The following is an 18981-nucleotide window of genomic DNA, read 5'->3' as shown; positions in this document are numbered from 1 at the left end:
ACCAAACAGATCAGACTCAGGAAACAAGGCCAGCCAGTTCTCTGGGCAGTTCCTGCTGGTCACTGCTTTAATCAGTTGATGTGGTAAGGAAAGGAGTGGTGCTGGTGCCACCATGTGGCTGGACACTCAGGGCCTCAGCCACACTCCACCTCGGGGTCTTCCACATCGGTTTCCGCGGCACAGAGGTCATCCAGGGCTGCCTCTGAGACAAAAAGGACAGGTTCCTGGTGAGGGCCCAAAGGTGCCAGGGCCTAGGGCAGGTCCCACCTCTCCTCCCCCAACATCCGCAGGAACTAACCAGTCCCTTCCACACCCAGGCCCTGCTCCCTCAGCTACTGCAAACAAAGTGATACAAAGGCAATTCAGACACGGCTATTTCTGGAAAAACCGTGGCTCTGCCAGGCACACTCAACAGATAGATGCAAAAGGCATCCCAATATGCTTGGAGAACTGAGGCAGGAAGATAAAAGAAAATGGCCCCAGTGCCGGAACAGGCTGCAGTGGGCAGGGGCCTGCTGAGGGGACACCCAGGAATCTGACTTGTTGGGGAACCTCTGGAAGAAGCCGTGGGGGCTGGGCGGGAGGGCCTCTGGCAGGCTTACCTTCACAGTCGGTCACATCAGGAAGTCCTCGGATGAGCATGCTGACCCCCGGCATCACCTGGTCAAACTGATGCAGGACCTCCACGCAGTGCATCATGAAGAGCTTGTCCTTCTGCGATAGGCCGTGCAGCAGCAGCACCGTGTCCCGCAGACAGCGCACTGTCCGCCTCTGCTGCTCGGTCCTTGGGGGCCCCTCTGCCCTCCGCACTGTCAGCCACTGTCTGTGCAACATCACCGTGAGCGCTCTGACCACCTGGGAGAGAGGGGGTGCAGACTGAGGTCTGGTGCCACCATGGCCTGCACCCTAACAATCCGCTCAGCCTAGCCACCTCAGGTGAGGGGGTTTGCAGTGGGGCCTACAGTCCTTGCACGGGGCCCCCTTACCACCAGAGCTGCCAGCTGTTGGCCCCTACCCACTCACCTCCACATTACACTGGCAGTTGGAGCCAGTGACTGGGGGCAAGGGGCTCTGCACACCAAGCTTAGCCAGGAGCCACACCACCTAGAACAAGAACAGATTGGTTCCATCCTGGGCAGAAGGAGACCAGTCCCTGCGAGGGTTTTCTTAAGCTTCTGTAAGAGTTCAGTTGCTTCAGCAACTGTTTGTCTGCACAAGTGGGGTCCAAGAAGTGGTGTGGGACCTTCCCAGGGCAGACCCAGGACAAGCACTCATGTGTCACCAGCAACCCACCTGCCTCCAGCCCCCTATTCTGCCCCCAAGTCCCAAAGCCAGGACAGGATCAGTCATCAGGCAACTCTGCCAAGTCCTGTCTGCATTGCATCTGTGTGATGCACAGCCCCCAAACTGAGTTTACCTCTTTAGTTGCTTGATCAACTCTTGTTACTAAAATGAATTAAAGCTCCGTTTCTCCTCAGCGGAAAGAAAGGAGATTCTGTTGGTTCTTAGGATGGGGTGGGGACAGTGTCCAGAAGGGGCTCTGGAGCTTTTACCTCTTGTTCCAGCTGGAGCCATTGTGTCTCCAAGGCCACTCTGTCAGGCCGTGATGTGATGTACATGTACAGCAGCAGCAGGAGGCAGCCTTCTGATGAGGATAGCGCACCTCTCACTCAGGGTGCCCTTTCTCATAAAGAGCGTGGGCTACATACTGCAGAAGCCCTCTGAGGCCCTTGACCCTGTTCCCACCCCAACCCTTCCCTTGATCTGCAGGAGCAGTCTAGACGCCCGCCCCACCCTGCTTTACCCGAGTGGGAACAGAGCTGAGGTGCCAGCTGGTCGTGGTCCGCCAGCAGGGAGAGGAGCTCAACAGCCAGCAGCACGCTAGGCAGGGGTGTCTCTGGGCTGAGGCACTTTGGCAGCACTTGGAACACACACTGGAACCTAAAAGACAGGGACCCAGAGAGACGTGACACTCCCCAACCCCAGCTCCATAACCTACCTTCACACTCCACTAGAGGTAACACAAAATTGAGCAAGGCAGTACGAACAGGTGAGTTGGTTCAGCCAGACTTGGGTTTCAGTGCTGGCCTGACCCCTACTTACTTGCTATGAAACTTGTTTCATGTGAACAAGTGGGCACTTCCACTGCAAGACTGCTGCAGCTGAGAGGACAGGCCCTCATCTGGTGTAGCATCGCCCAGGAAGTGGGATGACCTCCTGGACCTGGGATGCCTGGCTTCCACATGCTCCCAAACAGGGATGCAGGTCCTAACTTAGGTGGGAGAGAAATGTTCTGTGCCCACAGAAGGACTGACCAGGGCTCCAGAGGTGACAAACATGGCCTTGGCTATGGCTGGATCTTATGAGACCTCTCACAGGGTAAGGAAAGCCATTTTCTCTACTTGCCAGAAAACATATCTGCTGCCAGTGGGAGAATGTGCCTACTGTGGGGTGTGCAGGAGGGAGGGGTTCTGGGCATACTGCCCCAGGTCTCAGGGGTAAAAGGAAAGCTATTACCCCAATAAACCAAGCCCCAAGGCAACTGCTGCTGTTTGCTCAACCCACATAGCCTGGAGGAGCATGATGGACTGGCCTGGTGGGTGGGGAGAAGGGCAATTCTGAAACACTCTATGGGGTCTGGCCAGGTGTGTACCCCTTCAGACATCGGCAGTTTCTAAGCATAGAAGGTCAAGATATCCCTCAGTGTGTCCTTAGGAAGCAAGGTCTCACTATGTGTGGTGAACTTACTTTAGGGCAAATCCTGCACAGCAGACAAAAAGTTCAATGCTTTTTAGTTGCCAGGGTGTGCAGACCTTTGTGGGAAGCTGGAATTTAACATGGTTATTACCTGGTTTCATTATTGGGCTGTAAGATGTCCAATATCTGCCACTTGCAGAAGGTATTGCAAAGAAAATCCACCTTTATATACACCACAGTGGTTTCCAAGTTATTTTTTGATAGCGTAAGAACTTTTTTTTTTTTTGAAACTGAGTCTCGCTCTGTCACCCAGGCTGGAGTGCAGTGGTGCAAACTCAGCTCACTGCAACCTCTGCCTCCAGGGTTCAAGTGATTCTCCTGCCTCAGCCTCCCGAGTAGCTGGGACTACAGGTGCCTGCCACCACGCCCAGCTACTTTTTTGTATTTTTAGTAGAGACGGGGTTTCACCATGTTAGCCAGGATGGTCCCGATCTCCTGACCTCGTGATCCACCCACCTCGGCTTCCTAAAGTGCTGGGATTACAGGCGTGAGCCACCGTGCCCAGCCCCTAAGAACCTCTTTAAATGAAATTTTATGAAGAGCCCCAGTACATGAAATAGATAAATGCCCAGCTGTGGCTGTGTTTTGAATGTCCCTGTGGACAAGCTCAACAGGAGTGGAATAATGGTATGTCTACCACCAGTAAAAACATGGTTTCTGGGATTCTTTGAGATAGGGTCTCACTCTGTCACCTAGGCTGGAGTGCAGTGGCATGGTCATAGCTCACTGCCACCATGCCTGGCTAATTAAAAAAAAAAAAAATTGTAGAGATGGGAGTCTTGCTTTGTTGCCCACGCTGGTCTCAAACTCCTGGGCTCAAGTGATCCTCCCACCTTGGCCTCCCAAAGTGCTGAGATTACAGGCAGGAGCCACTGTGCCCAGCCTGGGATTCATTCATTTAACAATTATTAAACAAATAACCAAGGCTGGGCCCGGTGGCTCACGCCTGTAATCCTAGCACTTTGGGAGGCCAAGGCAGGTGGATCACCTGAGGTCCGGCATTTGAGACAAGCCTGGCCAACATGGTGAAACCCTGTCTCTACTAAAAATATAAAAAATTAGCCAGGTGTGGTGGCAGGTGCCTGTAATCTCAGCGTCTCAGCAGGCTGAGGCAGGAGAACTGCTTGAACCTGGGAAGTGGAGGTTGCAGTGAGCCAAGATCGCACCACTGCACTCCAGCCTGGACAACAAGAGCGAAACTTCATCTCAAAACAAAAACAAAAACAAAAACAAACAAATAAACAACAACAACAAAAAAACAGCCACTATGAGCTGGGCCCCTGCTGGGCACTTGAGTGCTGGGTCTGCCTGATCCCACTGCCCACACTACACTGCGGTGCTGTGTCCAGGTGAATACCACCTTTAGCATGGGCCAGACCAACCAAAAATATTCAGATGGAAACAGATCTAGGAAACAGCAGTGCTGAGCTCAGAGATGAGATGATTTAAGATATATTCAGCCAGTGGAATCATTCCAACATAGAAACTGACCCTTTGGTAGAGTGCTGAGAGGGAGACTGGATTATTGGATGAGGGGGTGGGCTGGTTGTGTTCACAGTTCTCCCCAGTCTTGCGGCTCTGGAATCCCAAGGGAGGAATTTATGATCACAGTGTTCATTCACTAGGTTCACTATAATATACTACCCACAAACCTTAAGAAGAACAGGCCACCCCAGATGCATGCTAAAGATGGGCACAATGACAGGCACAGACTCCCAGCAAGGTCAGCCCGTGGGCTGCAGACCCTCCCCACATCCTCTGCTTCCTTAGGGAACCCACTAAACTTCAACGTGCTTGTGATATGTGGTCTTCAGCTTACCCACATCTCAGGTTCAGAGGCCCCTTGTCTTAACCCTTGTCCTGGGGCAGGGCCCTCCTCCACAGAGGTTAGCAGCCTCCTTTAATCATGTGTGCCTTTTGCTTACCTGTTGTTCAGAGGCAGAATTAAATCAAATAAACCACTTCCTTGGTTCTCCCATTTGGCCCCACTTCCCATCACTTCAGAACTCCCTGAACCAAGCCTTAGAACTAACTAGTGTAGATAAGTCAAGATGTGAGCAAAGTACAAGTGCCATGGGTTAGACCTTAAGAGGTCAGGTGAGACCCACAAAGAATCATGACTCCTATGCAGCTTGATACCTGGGCAAGAAATCACAAGAAGTGTTTTCGGCTAATTTCACCAAAACCTTAAGGCACTGGGTCAGGACACTGGCTTGAAGGTGTCCTGTTGCTGCAGAAGAGAAAGCCAACAGGTGAAGAAGCATCTTCAACAGTGGGTGCTGTCCTTGGTCATCAGCAACCCCCCTTGGGGCTGAGGTCATATCTCCATCACTAAGCCTGTGAACCAGGCTCCTGTTTCCTTCCCCAGCAGCAGAATCTGCCCCTACTCCTGACAGTAATAGGGAGACGACTGCTCCGCTGTGGCACACCAGGTGCTGAAGAATGCTAAGTGCAGTCACAGAGAAGCCTTCCAGGATGCACACTGAGTCCTCAGGGTTGGTCTCTACCCCAGAGCTCACGCAGGAGGAATGTGTCGGTGAGTCCCCAGGTGCTCCGCTTCTCTTAGCAGCTGCCAAGTCCTGCAAGGCCTGGCAGTGTAAGCCGATGAAGAACTGTACAAGGGGGAGGAAATGCACGGCTCCAGGAAGCTGGCAGAGTGGGAAGGCCCTTCTGCCTCCCTCTGCTGGGTCTCCATCACGTGAGCACTCATTCCTGGCAACCAGATTCAGTCCAGTGAATGCCAGGTTCTGTGCTTCTCTCAGGGCTGAGAGGGAAAATGACCCATCATAAGAACCTGTGGTCCTGAGGCCTGACATTCCAGCCAAGGTACTGGCAACAAACACAAAGAAAAATAGATTAAGTGTGGGATGGAGATAAGGTAAAGAGCCCCAAACAGCCTGCCTGCCAAATTCTCCAGGCTGCCTGCCCTTCCCACAGACTTCTCAGGCTGGCCAGGGCCAGAAAGGAATTTGCTACCAGGAAGCTCCTTCCCAAACAAGCTTTCCAGGAGTCTTATGCTTACCTGCCAAACCCTGGTGGCTGCAGGGGGGTGCCAGCAGGAGACTCAGAACTACTACTCAGGAGGTGGCAAAGGCTTAGGGATGACCCTGGGATCAAAGGCTGCTTCAGGAGCAGGTTTATCAAAATGGAACCTGCAGAAGACAAGATGACTCTAGAAGGTTCTGACATGGGAGATCTTTTCGGTGGCTTTCAGAAGGAAACAGTAAGGATTCTTTGGATGCCAACTGTCCTCTAGGCTGCCACTAAGCCCCAGGAAGATGCCTGTGGGTGCGGAAGGCTCTGGGACATACCTGCCCTTGGCCCTTTCCACTTTATAAAGTCTTCTGCTTAAGCCACATACTTTGACTTCCCTGGACTCTCTGAAGGACTGACCGGGGCACCGGTTCTCAGAGGCCTGGGCAATTCTTCTGCATATCACTCAGAGCCATGCAGGCCCCTGCAGGAGAAGCAGGGATTCTGGTACCTTGAGTGTTTGATCTCTGTCTCCAGCTGTCAACAAAGCTTTTCTGGGCCTCTTCTTGTTTTATGGAGTCACCTCTCAGACTGTGGGGCTTACTATCTGAAATGTGATAAAATGTAAATCAAAACTTGAGCCCAGAAGCATGGGCATATTAGAAACTTTTACATGCAATGAGTTTAAAACACAGGCTGTTCTACTTCTTCAAACTTGGATCAAACAAGAGCCAAAGCAGCTCAAGAGCCCTGCATCTTTTACCTTCCTTATGTAAAACAGGAACTCACACAAGGAAAGGAAAAGAAAATCAAGCTGTTTGCCTCACTCAAAATGAGGCAATTAGATAAAACAGTAACCACTATCATTGACATGGTGCTTGTTACGTGCTAGACAGTGTTCTAGGAGCTCTATACACATCACCCCATTTGTTCCTCAGTGACCCTACAAGGATTTATCATTAGGTCTGTTTTACATACAGGGAAACTGAGGCACAGAGACTAAAGGACTTGCCCAAATCATATAAGCCAGTTAACAGCATTACTGGGACTCACATCCAGGCTACTGGGCTCTACTGCCTGCTTGTAACACTACTGTACACTGCCCCTTTAGCTGCTAGATGCCAAAAATGTAAGTGGGCTACAGTTTCTCAGAAGTGTTATGATGGCCAAGGATTTGAAAGGTTGATGGTAAGAAGACGGTCAATGTATCTGATTTATAAGATACACTGACATAGCAGTCTGAAAACCTACTGATGTTAGATTGTCTCTCTCTAAAAAACAGCAGCATCCCCTCAATCTGGACTGAGTTATAAAAACTCAAAAGCTGGACTACAAAAGGAAAACAGAGGCTGGGCACGGTGGCTCATGCCTGTAATCCCAGCACTTTGGGAGGCTGAAGTGGGTGGATCACGAGGTCATGAGATCGAGACCATCCAGGCCAACATGGTGAAACCTGTCTCTACTAAAAATACAAAAATTAGCTGGGTGTGGTGGTGCATGCCTGTAGTCCCAGCTACTCGGGAGGCTGAGGCAGGAGAATCGCTTGAACATGGGAGGCAGAAGTTGCAGTGAGCCGAGATCACGCCACTGCACTCCAGCCTGGTGACAGAGTGAGACTCCGCCTCAAAGAAAAAAAAAAAAAAACAGGAAAAGAAAAACAGATTCCTGCATACTAGCTAGGTTTTTGGCATGGTCAATTGATGCTGTGATGGTTTAAAAATATGCCCACAAGCATGATGGCAGGTGCCTGTAATCCCAGCTATTCGGGAGGCTGAGGCAGGAGAATCACTTGAACCCAGGAGGCGGAAGTTGCAGTGAGCTGATATCGTGCCATTGCACTCCAGCCTGGGTGACAGAGTGAGACTCCGTCTCAAAAAAAAAAAAAAAAAAAGGCCCACAAATGCTTTGACACAACTCCCCTTCAAAAGGTATAAGCTTGGGGGGAGAGGGGAGGGATAGCATTAGGAGATATACCTAATGCTAAATGACGAGTTAATGGGTGCAACACACCAACATGGCACATATATACATACGTAACAAACCTGCACGTTGTGCACATGTACCCTAAAACTTAAAGTATAATAAAATAAAAATAAAAAATAAAAATTAAAAAAAAGGTATAAGCTTGGTTTCCCCCCTTGAATGAAGCCCAGACTCAGTGATTTGCTTCTAACAAATAGAATGTGGCAGAGGGGATGCTGTGTGACTTCTGAGGCTAGGCCATAAATGGATAGCTTCTGTCTGGCTCGCTCTCTCCGGATTTGCTAGCTTTAGAGGAAGCCACCCACCAGGTTAAGAGGATACCCCATATACATGTGCAGAGGCCCATGTGGCAAGAAATTACACTGCCAGCCATGTGAGTGAGCCACCTTGAAATAGATCCTCCAGCTTAAGACAAGGTTTCAGTGATTCCAGTCCCTGCAGAGATTGTCCCCTCTGTGCCTTGTCAGAATTGCTGATCACAGAAATTGGGAGAAAATAAATAATAATTGTTTGAAGCCACATATTTGGGTAGCTTGTTATACATCAATAGATGACTAATGGACTTACCCTCTCTGCCCACCAGAGGCTTGTATCCTGACTCCGTCTGGCAGGAGTGGGGAAGGGACATGTTAGCACTAAAAGACTCCTTTGTAGGAAAAGATGTTTTTCCAAATTGTGGAGAACATGCTTCTGGCTTTATAACCACAGAAGGGTTTTTCCTAGGACTGGAAAAAGTTAACTATGAAAGCAAAGTAATGATTCTACTAAAACCATTCAAAATATCTGGTTACAAAATTTCTAACAAACTTCAAACTTTTCATGTCTAGGTGTTTTAACCAAAGGTTTTATCTATTATATGTCTACCATTCTTTGTCAGAGGAGCAGTGCAAAATTCCAGGCATTTGTTTTTTGTTTTAAAAATATTTTTAAATTTTAATTTCTCCAAAGAGATGGGGTTTCGCTAAGTTACCCAGGCTGGTCTGGAACTGCTGAGCTCAAGTGATCCACCCACTTTGGCCTCCCAAAGTGCTGGGATTACAGGCATGATCCACTGTTACTGGCTAATTCCAGGGATTTTGATCCAAAATTATTGAAAATTCTTTTACTCATTTTTATATTTTTCTAATCATCCAAAAATATAATATTAGCCATAATTCCTTTACTATTCTTTATTATCACTATTTACAATTCCACCAAAACATTTTTTTTTTTGAGACAGAGTCTTGTTCCGTTGCCCAGGCTGGAGTACAGTAGCATGATCATAGCTCACTGCAGCCTTGACCTCCTGGGCTCAAGCGATCCACCCATCTGTAATCCCAGCCTCCTGAGTAGCTGGGATTACAGGCACACATCAACATGGCCAGCTAATTTTTTTTTTTTTTTTTTTGGTGAGACAGGGTCTCACTCTGTTGCCCATGCTGGAGCCCAGTGGCACAACTACGGCTCACTGCAGCCTCCACCTCTTGGGCTTAGTGATCTTCCCACCTCATCCTTCTGAGTAGCACAGGGACTACAGGTGTGCAACCACCACATCTGGCTAACTTTTTATTCTTTCTAGAGATAGAGTTATTTCTAGAGATAGAGTTTCACCATGTTGCCTAGGCTAGTCTTGAACTCGTGGGCTCAAATGATCTGCCCACCTCAGCTTCCCAAAATGCTGGGATTACAGGCGTGAGCCACTGGGGCCAGTAATTTTATTTTTTTTTAAGTAGCAATGGGGTTTTGCTATGTTGCCCAGGCTGGTCTCGAACTGCTAGCCTTAAGCAATCTTCCTGCCTTAGCCTCCTGTGTAGCTGGGATTGCCTCTGTAGCTACCATGCCTGGTGCAAAACATCTTTTCAATGTGGAACAAACTATTTTTTTTTTTCTGGAATGGAGTCTTGTTCTGTTGCCCAGGCTGGAGTGCAGTGGCGTGATCCTGGCTCACTGCAACCTCTGCCTCCAGGTTCGAGTGATTCTCCTGCCTCAGCCTCCCAAATAGCTGGGATTACAGGCGCATGCCACCATGCCCAGATAATTTTTATATTTTCAGTAGAGACAGGGTTTCACCATGTTGGCCAGGTTGGTCTTGAACTACTGACCTCAAGTGATCTGCCCGCCTCATCCTCCCAAAGTGTTGGGATTACAGGTGTGAGCCACTGCACCCAGCCAATGTGGAACAAACGATTTTTTAATAGTCACAAGACTTCCAGGCTGGGCACAGTGGCTCACCCTTGTAATCCCAACAATTTGGGAGGCCGAGGCGGGCGGATCACCTGAAGTCAGGAGTTCGAGAGCAGCTTGGCCAACATGGTGAAATCCCATCTCTACTTAAAAAAAAAAAATACAAAAAAACTAGCCTGGTGTGGTGGTATGTGCCTGTAATCCCAGCTACTTGGGAGGCTGAGACAGGAGAATCACTTGAACTCGGGAGGTGGAGGTTGCAGTGAGCTGAGATCATGCGACTACACTCCAGCCTGGACAACATAGTGAGACTCTGTCTCAAAAAAAAAAAAAAGACTTCCAATAGAATGCAAAGACTTTAAATAGAAAAAGGGCTATCAAAATAAATATCAAAATTTTGATAAACCTACTAGGTATGTTGAAAACTGAGCAACTTAGTGCCAATGTCTTTATGGTAGAGAAGCAGTATTAACCCTCTGATCTGATCATATAATGCTGAGGTCTTTCTGTTACTGATGTGTGAAGAGGATCCCCTCAGTTCTCTTGTCTTATGTGGACAATGCAAGGCATGGAGAGTTCAGTTTCACACACTGCCCATTATGAACAAAGGCGGCAGAATGTTCAAAACCAGAAGATGCCCTGACTGACACTTCAAATTTCCAGGCTGCACCAGGCACAGTGGCTCATGCTTGTAATCCCAGTAGTTTGGGAGGCCCAGGCTGGCAAATCATTTGAGTCCAGGAGTTTGAGACGAGCCTGGCCAACATGGTGAAACTCCGTCTCTACTAAAAATACAAAAATTAGCTGGGCGTGGTGGTGTGTGCCTGTAGTCCCAGCTACTCAGGAGGCTGAAGGAGGAGAATTGCTTGAACCCAGGAGGCGGAGGTTGCAGTGAGCTGAGATTGTACCACTGTACTCCAGCCTGGGTGACAGAGTGAGACTCTGTCTCAAAAAAAAAAAAAGAAAAAAAAAAAGTTGAGCACATCTGACCACAAAGGATGGGGCTGTTGGACAAGGGTCCCCAGAAAGCAAATGAGAAAAAAATATTCCAAGTAGCTGGAACTAAAATACACCCATGCTTCCAACAAAATCAGTTAAACAAATTACATAAAAGTAGAGACCAGCCCACCCCCAAAATTTGGAGATCATTTTTCCAGGTCTTTCTAGTCCTGAAGAATTATGTTTATAAAGTGCCATACAGAGGCAGCATTTCTAGAGTATAGACCTTTATGCTGTGATGTCTCAAACCATGCAAGCTTCATCTAAACCACCTCTGAATCCTTCAGGAAAAGAGGATCTCTGCCCAGGTGGAGGGGTCTAAATGGCCTTCATTTAGGACCAGCCTGACATTGTTATGCAGATTTTTTACTAAATAATGCAAAACTGAACTATCCCTCCAGCACCATCATTACCTGACATGGGAAACAGAGGGAGCAGCCAGTTTATTTGCTCGTTCACTGGTCTGGAGCTTTGTCCTTAATTCATTCATCTCTGCATCTTTAAACTGGAGTTCAGACTGCAATGATTGGAGCTGGAAGGCAAAAGAAACATGCTTGTAGTGGTCCCATCATATACACAAAAATATCTTTGGGCTTCAAAATCACAAGCCAGTAAAAGACAAACAATGAAAAATACATATGAAAGTCTGCTGTGATATAAATGTCCTAAAATATCAAACATTAGCTTTCTTTCTGAAAGACAATATGGTACTCTAAAAAGATACTGGACTCTATTGTAAGGGTAGTTTGTGAGGGTTTAAATACCAGCCCTGGCCGGGTGTGGTGGTTCAGGCCTGTAATCCTAAGCACTTTGGGAGGTTGAGGCGGGAGGATCATTTCAGCCCAGGAGTTCGAGACCAGCCTGGGCAAAATAGCAAGACCTTGCCTCTACAAAAAATTTAAAAAATAAAAAAAAGTATTAAATACCAGCCCACCATTTATTTAATGTCTTTGAATCCTAACTTATTTGTAACATAAAACACCTGTCTTCATGATAGTTGGGAGGATTAAGTAGAATGATGAGTGTAAAATACCCAGCATAGAGCTTGGTAAGGTGCCCTATGTCAGCAGTAACATATTGACCTTTATTAATGAACGCACTGGTGCACAATTCCAGGTCTTCCTCAAAGTTTGGGCAGAGTAGTTGGAATAGTTTACCAAGACACTGTGCAGTATAGACAGACCTGCTGCTCTGGCCTGCAGGTGCTATAGCCAACAGTAACTGCCATCATTCCTCAAGCACACTCTGCGCCAGGCCCAGCACCAGACACAGTAAGTGCAAGAATGTGTGAGTCTCCCAACAACCCTTCTGGTTATGTTTTGGAACAGATAAGGGAAATGAGCCAGGGAGCTTAAGTTATTACCTTGAGGTCACTGCTTATGTGTGATGAAGCCTGGATTCAAATTCAGGTTTGTCTGACCGCAAATTCCTTGCTCTTCATCACTTATACAGAAAGTTAACTATTGCGGTTAACGATGGGCACAGGTAAGTGCTTAAAGTTTGCTAAGTTTGCTGAATGAAACAATGAGAATAAGATCCCATGTCCTTGAGATTGAAGCATGGGGAGGTGCTGAGGGAAAGTTGTAGTAGGTACTGGATACCTACTGTTTTTCCTTCCAGAATAGCATTTTCCTTTCCCTGAGAAACAGGCTGGGCATGGTGGCTCACGCCTGTAATCTCAGCACTTTGGAAGGCCAAGGTGGGAGGACTGCGTGAGCCCAGGAGCTTGAGAACGGCTTGGGGAATACAGCAAAACCCTGTCTGTACCAAAATTTAAAAATTAGCTGTGCCTGGTGGTGTGTGCCTATAGTTCCAGCTACCTGGGAGGCTGAGATGGGAGGATTGCTTGAGCCTGGGAGGTCAAGGCTGCAGTGAGCTGTGATTGCACCACTGCACTCCAGCCTGGGCAAGAGAGTGAAACCCTGGACCCTGTCTCAAAAAAAAAAAAAAAAAAAATCAATAATTTCCCTACCTCTGACTATTTTATTAGAATGGGGGCTGTCATTTTTTGCTTTTGGTTGCTTTTGGTTATAGCAATTGGCCAGGGACAGACAACTGACTCAAGTTAGACCAATCAGAGCCTTTCTCAGAATTTTAAAACTTGAGATGAGGGAGCCTAAGTCTTTTTTTGAGACAGGGTCTCGCTCTATTGCCCAGGCTGGAGTACAATGGCATGATCATGGCTTACTGCAGCCTCAACCTCCTGGGCTCAAGCAATTCTCCCACCTCAGCCTCCTGAGTAGCTGGGACTACAGGTGCACACCACCATGCCTGGATAATTTTGTTCATTTTTTCTTTTTCTTTTTTGTGGAGATGAGGTCTCACTAGTTTCCCAGGCTGGTCTCGAACTCCTGGCTCAAGTGATCCTCTCACCTCAGCCTCCCAAAGTGCTGGATTACAGGTGTGAGCCACTGCACGTGGCCCTAAGTCTTAATTCTGCTCTGTATTTATAAAATATGAGCCCAGGAGCTTCTGGAGAACACACACTCTACCATAAGGATAGAGCCTGTTTATAGCATAGAGAATAAAAATGTCCTGGCAAGATTTAAGTCATTTAAGGTCCCAGCATACCCCTGTTCTTCCCAGACTTGGATATGGAAGCCAATACGTTTCCTTTTAGCCTAAGCCAGGTCAGTTGAGTTTCTGATCTAGCAAAAGAGCCCTAATGTAAACCTGTTTCTAGAAATGCTAAGCTAGTTATTTATTCCTGCCAAGACCAACTACCACAGCAAAACAGAGTTTCACCTAAATCCCTTTCCAAAATATATCCAGACCCTGGAAGAAGAGTGGATGGCAATGAGATGATAGCAGAAAGTATTTAAGACAAACAAGTGTTGAAATCTCCCTGGAAGATTTACAGGCAACCCTGCTCAAAGGAACTCAGTGGGCAGGCAAAGCTGGTGCAAAACAAATGCTCTGGGTCACCTTTTTGGAGAATTCCTTTTCCTTGTCACTGAGTGCTTGGGTTTTCTCTTGCTCAAGAAGAAAATGTGATCTTCTCTGTTCCTCTAGAACGGATTCCGTCTGATGTAGTGAGTCTCGCAAAATTTTAATTTCTCCATTCTTAATGAGAACTTCTTCTTCCATTAATTTCATCTGTAAATGCCAAATTAATTTCGTGAAAACTTTGTAAGAGAAAACTACTTAGGTACTTTGTTTTAACATGTAGTTGGGGAGATGGAGAAAGCACAGGAAAAACAGACAAATGAGTACTCAAAATATATCCACAGCAACCAGATGTCACCATGGTCTGCTAGGCCTGTTCATGGGACAGCTGATATTCATCAAGATAGCTTAAGCATACACTTGCCACTCATGCATGCAGATTCTTTTTGCCAGGGAGGGGGATGGGGTTGCTTAGGCTGGAATGCTGTGGCACAATCATAGCTCAATGTAACCTTGAACTCCTGGGCTCAAGTGATCCTCTCACCTCAACCTCTTGAGTAGCTAGGACTACAAAGCATGTGCCACTAGCCTGGCCAATTTTCACTTTTATCTGTAGAGACAGGGTCTCATTGTATTGCCCAGGCTGGTCTTGAACTCCTGGGTTCAAGCGATTCTCTCACCTTGGCCTCCCAAAGTGCTGGGATTACAGGCATGAGCCACCTTGCCTGACCAGATTCCTTTTTTTTTTTGAGATGGAGTCTTGCTATTGTCGCCTAGGCTGGAGTGCAATGGCACGATCTCGGCTCACTGCAACCTTCACCTCCCAGGTTCCAGCAATTCTCCTGCCTCAGCCTCCCGAGTAGCTGAGATTACAGGCGCCCACCACCATGCCCAGCTAATTTTTGTATTTTTAGTAGAGACGGGTTTTCACCATGTTGGCCAGGCTGGTCTCGAACTCCTGACCTCAGGTGATCCACTGGCCTCGGCCTACCAAAGTGCTGGGATTACAGGTGTGAGCCACCGCTCCTGGCCAGATCCTTTAGGCTCTAAGAGGCATTAACAATCTGGGTCGCTGGGTGTGGTAGCTCATGCCTGTAATCCCAACACTTTGGGAGGCTGAGGCCAGGAGTTTGAGACCAGCCTGGCCAACATGGTGAAACTCCGTCTCTACTAAAAATATAAGAATTAGCTGGGTGTGGTGGTGCACACCTGTAGTCCCAGCTACTCTGGAAGCTAAGGCATGAGAATCGCTTAAAACCAGGAGGCAGAGGTTGAAGTGAGCCGAGATTGTGTCACTGTACTCCAGCCTGGATGACAGACTCCACCTCCAAAAAAAAAAAAAAAAAAAAAAAAAATCTGGGTCACATACCTTGCACAACTAAAATTCCACATATTCCTGGTTTTCTTAGGGACCTACAGATGGTGATATGAAGAGTACCTGCTTTCTTGCAAAGCTGCTAATGAAAATAGCAACCATTATGAAGTTGTGTTCTTCACATGAAGATACATGCTATAAATTCATCTTAGTACCCTAACAGTTTGTATCTCTTTTTGGATCTGGTATACAGTGTTTTTCTTCTTGCCTTTGGCATTAGGAATCTCAAGATTTAGTTTCTTTCAGCCTAAACTTTCTGGTTTTCTTTCCCTAGTCTTTTCCCATGTCATAGGGATGAATCTAGACACTTGTTTTACAACTTTTGTATATTTTACTGTACAATGCTTTTAAACACATAAGTGAATGAATTAGCTACAAAAACCACAAGTTAAGTCACTTACCTTTTCTTTAAGTTCTTTGTATTGTGCCTGAAGTACCTCTAATTCAAAATTATCTTTAATTGGAACAGTTTCTCTGTTTTTCCCTGCAGGATTTTTTGACATGCCATCTAATAATCTGTGGACCTTATGATCACCTGCAAAAAACAGTTCCATATACATTTCAGGACCCAATATTTTCCCACTTTTGCCAGAAAATGCTGAAAATACCCACTTTTTTTTTTTTTTTTTTTTGAGATAGGGTCTTGCTCTGTCACCCAGGTTGGAGTGCAATGGTGTGATCACTGCTCACTGCCACCTTGACCTTCTGGGTTCAAGTGATCCTCCTGCCTTAGCCTCCTGTGTAGCTGGGACTACAGGTGTGTGCCACCATGCCTGGCTATTTTTTTTTTTTTTTTTTTTTTGTATTTTAGTAGAGATGGCGTTTCACCATGTTAGCCAGGCTGGTCTTGATTTCCTGTCCTTGCGATCCACCCGCGTCAGCCTCCCAAAGTGTTGGGATTACAGGCGTCAGCCACTGTGCCTGGATGCCTGGCTAATTTTAAAATTCTTTGTAGAGATTGGGTCTCCTTATGTTGCCCAGGTTGGTCTTGAATTCCTGGGCTTAAGCAATCCTCCTGCCTTTGCCTCCCAAAGTGCTGGGAAGAATTACTCTTGAGAGCAAAGCAGAGAAAGATCTAGTAAGCAATATAGGTGTTTTTCAACCTAAGAACATGGTTCAAACTCATAAATGATCTTTCTTTTTTTTTTTTTTTTGAGACAGAGTCTCGCTCTGTTGCCCAGGCTGGAGAGCAGTGGCATGATCTCGGCTCACTGCAACCTCCACCTCCCAGGTTCAAGCGATTCTTGTGCCTCACCCTCCTAGGTAGCTGGAATTACAGGTGTGTGCTACCACACCCGGCTAATTTTTATATTTTTAGTAGAGACGGGGTTTCACCATATTGGCCAGCCTGGTCTCAAACTCCTGGCTTCAAGTAATCAGCCCACCTTGGCCTCCCAAAGTGCTGGGATTAGAGGCATGAGCCACCACACCCGGCTGAAACTCATAAATGATCCTTCTAAAACAACAGATCCTATTATTCTTTCCCTATCCTTCATCCAATTCCAAGAGTCTCATCTAAAGCCTGAGGAGATCTCATTGGCCAGAACTCGATGATCTATTTATTATTCAGTAATAGTTACTGACCACATGCAATATGCCAGGCATGTTAGGCTCTACAGGTACAATAGTGAGCAAAATTGATACTTCCCTACACTCACAGAGCTTAAAAGACATTCAACAAATAATCACACAGATAAATGTAAAATTACAACCGTGATTAAGAACTGCAGAAGAGAACAAATACAGGAAAGCCTGTAATATGACAGCAATCTGACTTAAGTGGGATGACTGGAACATTTCCCTAGAGGAGACTTGAAGGAGCTGAGAGCTGAAGGACAAGTAGGAATTAACCAGATGAGTGGAGACGAATGAATGAAAAGTATACTCAATGTACAAAGAAAGAACAATGTATAAAGTTCCTGTATTGTAAAGAAGCAGAGAGAATTCAAAGAATGTTAGTGCAGCCAGGACCCAGAGACTGAGAAAGGGCCAAACCAGGCTGGGCCTTGCAGGCCATGTTAAGGATTTTGGTCTTCACACTAGAAGAAATAGGAAATTATTAAAGGGCTTTCATTAGTGGTGTTCATGGCTGGGTGCGGGTGGCTCATGCCTGTAATCTCAGCACTTTGGGAGACCAAGGCGGGTGGATCACCTGAGGTCAGCAGTTTGAGACCAGCCTGGCCAACATGGCGAAACCCCGTCTCTACTAAAAATACAAAAATTAGCCAGGCGTGGTGGCGGGCACAAGTAATCCCAGCTACTTGGGAGGCTGAGGCTACTCGGGAGGTTGAGGCAAGAGAATCTCTTGAACCTGGGAGGTAGAGGCTGTGGTGAGCCAAGATGGCACCACTGCACTTCAGCCTGGGTGACAGAGTGAGACTCCGTCAAAAAAAAAAAAAAAGGGTGTTCATGTATATCTGTGTAAGACACAGCCAGATTTGAGTTTTGAAAAGATCACTCAGAATGTGATGTGAAGCCTCACTTGCAGGGAGTCAAGACTGGAAATGGGAAACCAATTTAGCAGACCATTGTTCAAGGGAGGACTCATGGTAACACAGATCAGGCAGTTGGTAGAAGCAATGTGAATAGGATAGATTCCAGAGAAGGATTAAGAAGGTAAGCTTGACAGGCTTTCCAAATAAATTAGATGTAGAGTCAAGGAAAGGGGAAGAGTCGCTTTGTGTCACTGGATGGAGAGTCATGCTAGTTACTTCCTTGTGGAACATCTGGTCATCATTCTCTGAATGTCTGCTTTGCCGGCACCATGCTAGAAGTGCTGGAGGAGGATTGGGTTTCCAGGAAATGAGTGTTGAGTTTAAGGTGCCTTGAGACACCCAAGTACAGATGCAAGGTGCACTCAAAACCTTTCTCTTTCTGGGAATTCTCAAGACTTCACTCACTCCTTAACTAGAATGTAAGCTCCATGAAGGACAGTTTTTGTATTTTGTTCATTGCAAGGTCAGCTGCAGTTCCTCACGTTTGGGCACCTAGCACAGTTTACTGGTTGTATAAAAGAATAAATTTATTTCATCTCTTGCCTGTGTCAGGCTCCTCCCATGCTTACACTGCCCAAGGGAGACAGTGGGCTTCATAAGATCTAAAGCCGCTCAAACTTGTCACAAGAATGGGTCCCCATGCATGGGTAGTGATGGTTCTGATGGTGGTGGTAGGTGTGTTCCAAGGATCTCTGCCTAGAACCAAGAACCAAGTGGCCTAAACTTTAGAAAATAAAGTAAAATGTCAACTTAGCCTTCTGTGTTTCAAATCGGCTGTTTGACCTGGCTAATGCATTTCCCCCTAAAATCAAAGGACCTTCTGGAAGACAACCGCTGCTTAAATCAGGGTGTTCCCATATTTTAAAAAGGCGAAAAGGCAGTGCTGGCCGCGAGGTTCCGAAGCCACAGCCATCAAGGGGATCTGGCGCGGTTGACAACTCCCTCCGAGCAAAAGGCCGCGAGGAGCACTCACTGGACACGTCCCGAGCCGCGGCCGGACATTGGCTCAGGGCCTGTGACGCGAGGGTGTCAAGCTCCTCCAGGTCGTCGGCAGTGAAGTCCCCATGCGCGCCGAACGGGTCGTCAGGGTCCGGGGCAGCGGCTGCGGAGAAGCCCCGGGCCCGCTTGCTCGGGGGGTGCCCGGTGCCCGGCGGCGGGCCGGGGCGAGGCGCCGGGGGCTCGCTCCGCCTCTTGCTGCCTTGCGCGGAGGTCCCCGCCATGCTTTCCGCTCACCCCAAGTATCCGACAGCGCCGAACTAGACTTGCCTGCAGCCAGGCCAGAGAGCCGGACCAACCGTCCGCGCGCCGCCGCTTGCCTCCGCAGCGAGTGCCCCGCCCCTGGCCCAGGGG

At 47.4% G+C, this 18981-nt stretch overlaps 1 protein-coding gene across 4 annotated transcripts; it reads right to left on the bottom strand.

Annotated features, from left to right (window-relative positions):
• Positions 1–33: 33 nt before the first annotated feature.
• On the bottom strand, positions 34–18972 carry ATRIP (ATR interacting protein). Of its 4 annotated transcripts, none has more exons than XM_019023468.4 (14): positions 18605–18957; positions 15538–15671; positions 13801–13971; positions 11289–11407; positions 8281–8438; positions 6242–6337; positions 5780–5909; positions 4897–5586; positions 4249–4335; positions 1805–1941; positions 1554–1645; positions 1024–1104; positions 603–855; positions 34–202 (listed from the first exon to the last, which is right to left on the bottom strand). In XM_019023468.4, the coding sequence occupies exons 1-14, from the start codon at positions 18849–18851 to the stop codon at positions 135–137; spliced, it is 2463 nt and encodes an 820-aa protein (XP_018879013.4). In that variant the 5' UTR covers positions 18852–18957; the 3' UTR covers positions 34–134. The 4 variants fall into 4 exon arrangements, with proteins under 4 accessions (XP_018879013.4, XP_063559828.1, XP_055238298.2 ...); XM_063703758.1 differs by having other exon boundaries at positions 1554–1642; XM_055382323.2 differs by lacking the exon at positions 4249–4335 and having other exon boundaries at positions 18605–18972.
• Positions 18973–18981: the final 9 nt, after the last annotated feature.

The sequence above is a fragment of the Gorilla gorilla genome, chromosome 2 (genome assembly GCF_029281585.2).
Source record: "Gorilla gorilla gorilla isolate KB3781 chromosome 2, NHGRI_mGorGor1-v2.1_pri, whole genome shotgun sequence".
NCBI classification, from domain to species: domain Eukaryota; kingdom Metazoa; phylum Chordata; class Mammalia; order Primates; family Hominidae; genus Gorilla; species Gorilla gorilla.
This window is presented reverse-complemented; position numbering and strand designations above follow the sequence as displayed.

Coding starts and splice junctions, on each gene's coding strand:
- ATRIP (XM_019023468.4), bottom strand. CDS start 18,851: ATGGCGGGGACCTCCGCGCAAGGCAGCAAGAGGCGGAGCGAGCCCCCG. Junction 5,910..6,241: donor ACAGAGATCAAACACTCAAG/GTACCAGAATCC, acceptor TGTCTTCTGCAG/GTTCCATTTTGATAAACCTG. Junction 5,587..5,779: donor CAGCCACCAGGGTTTGGCAG/GTAAGCATAAGA, acceptor GTTTGTTGCCAG/TACCTTGGCTGGAATGTCAG.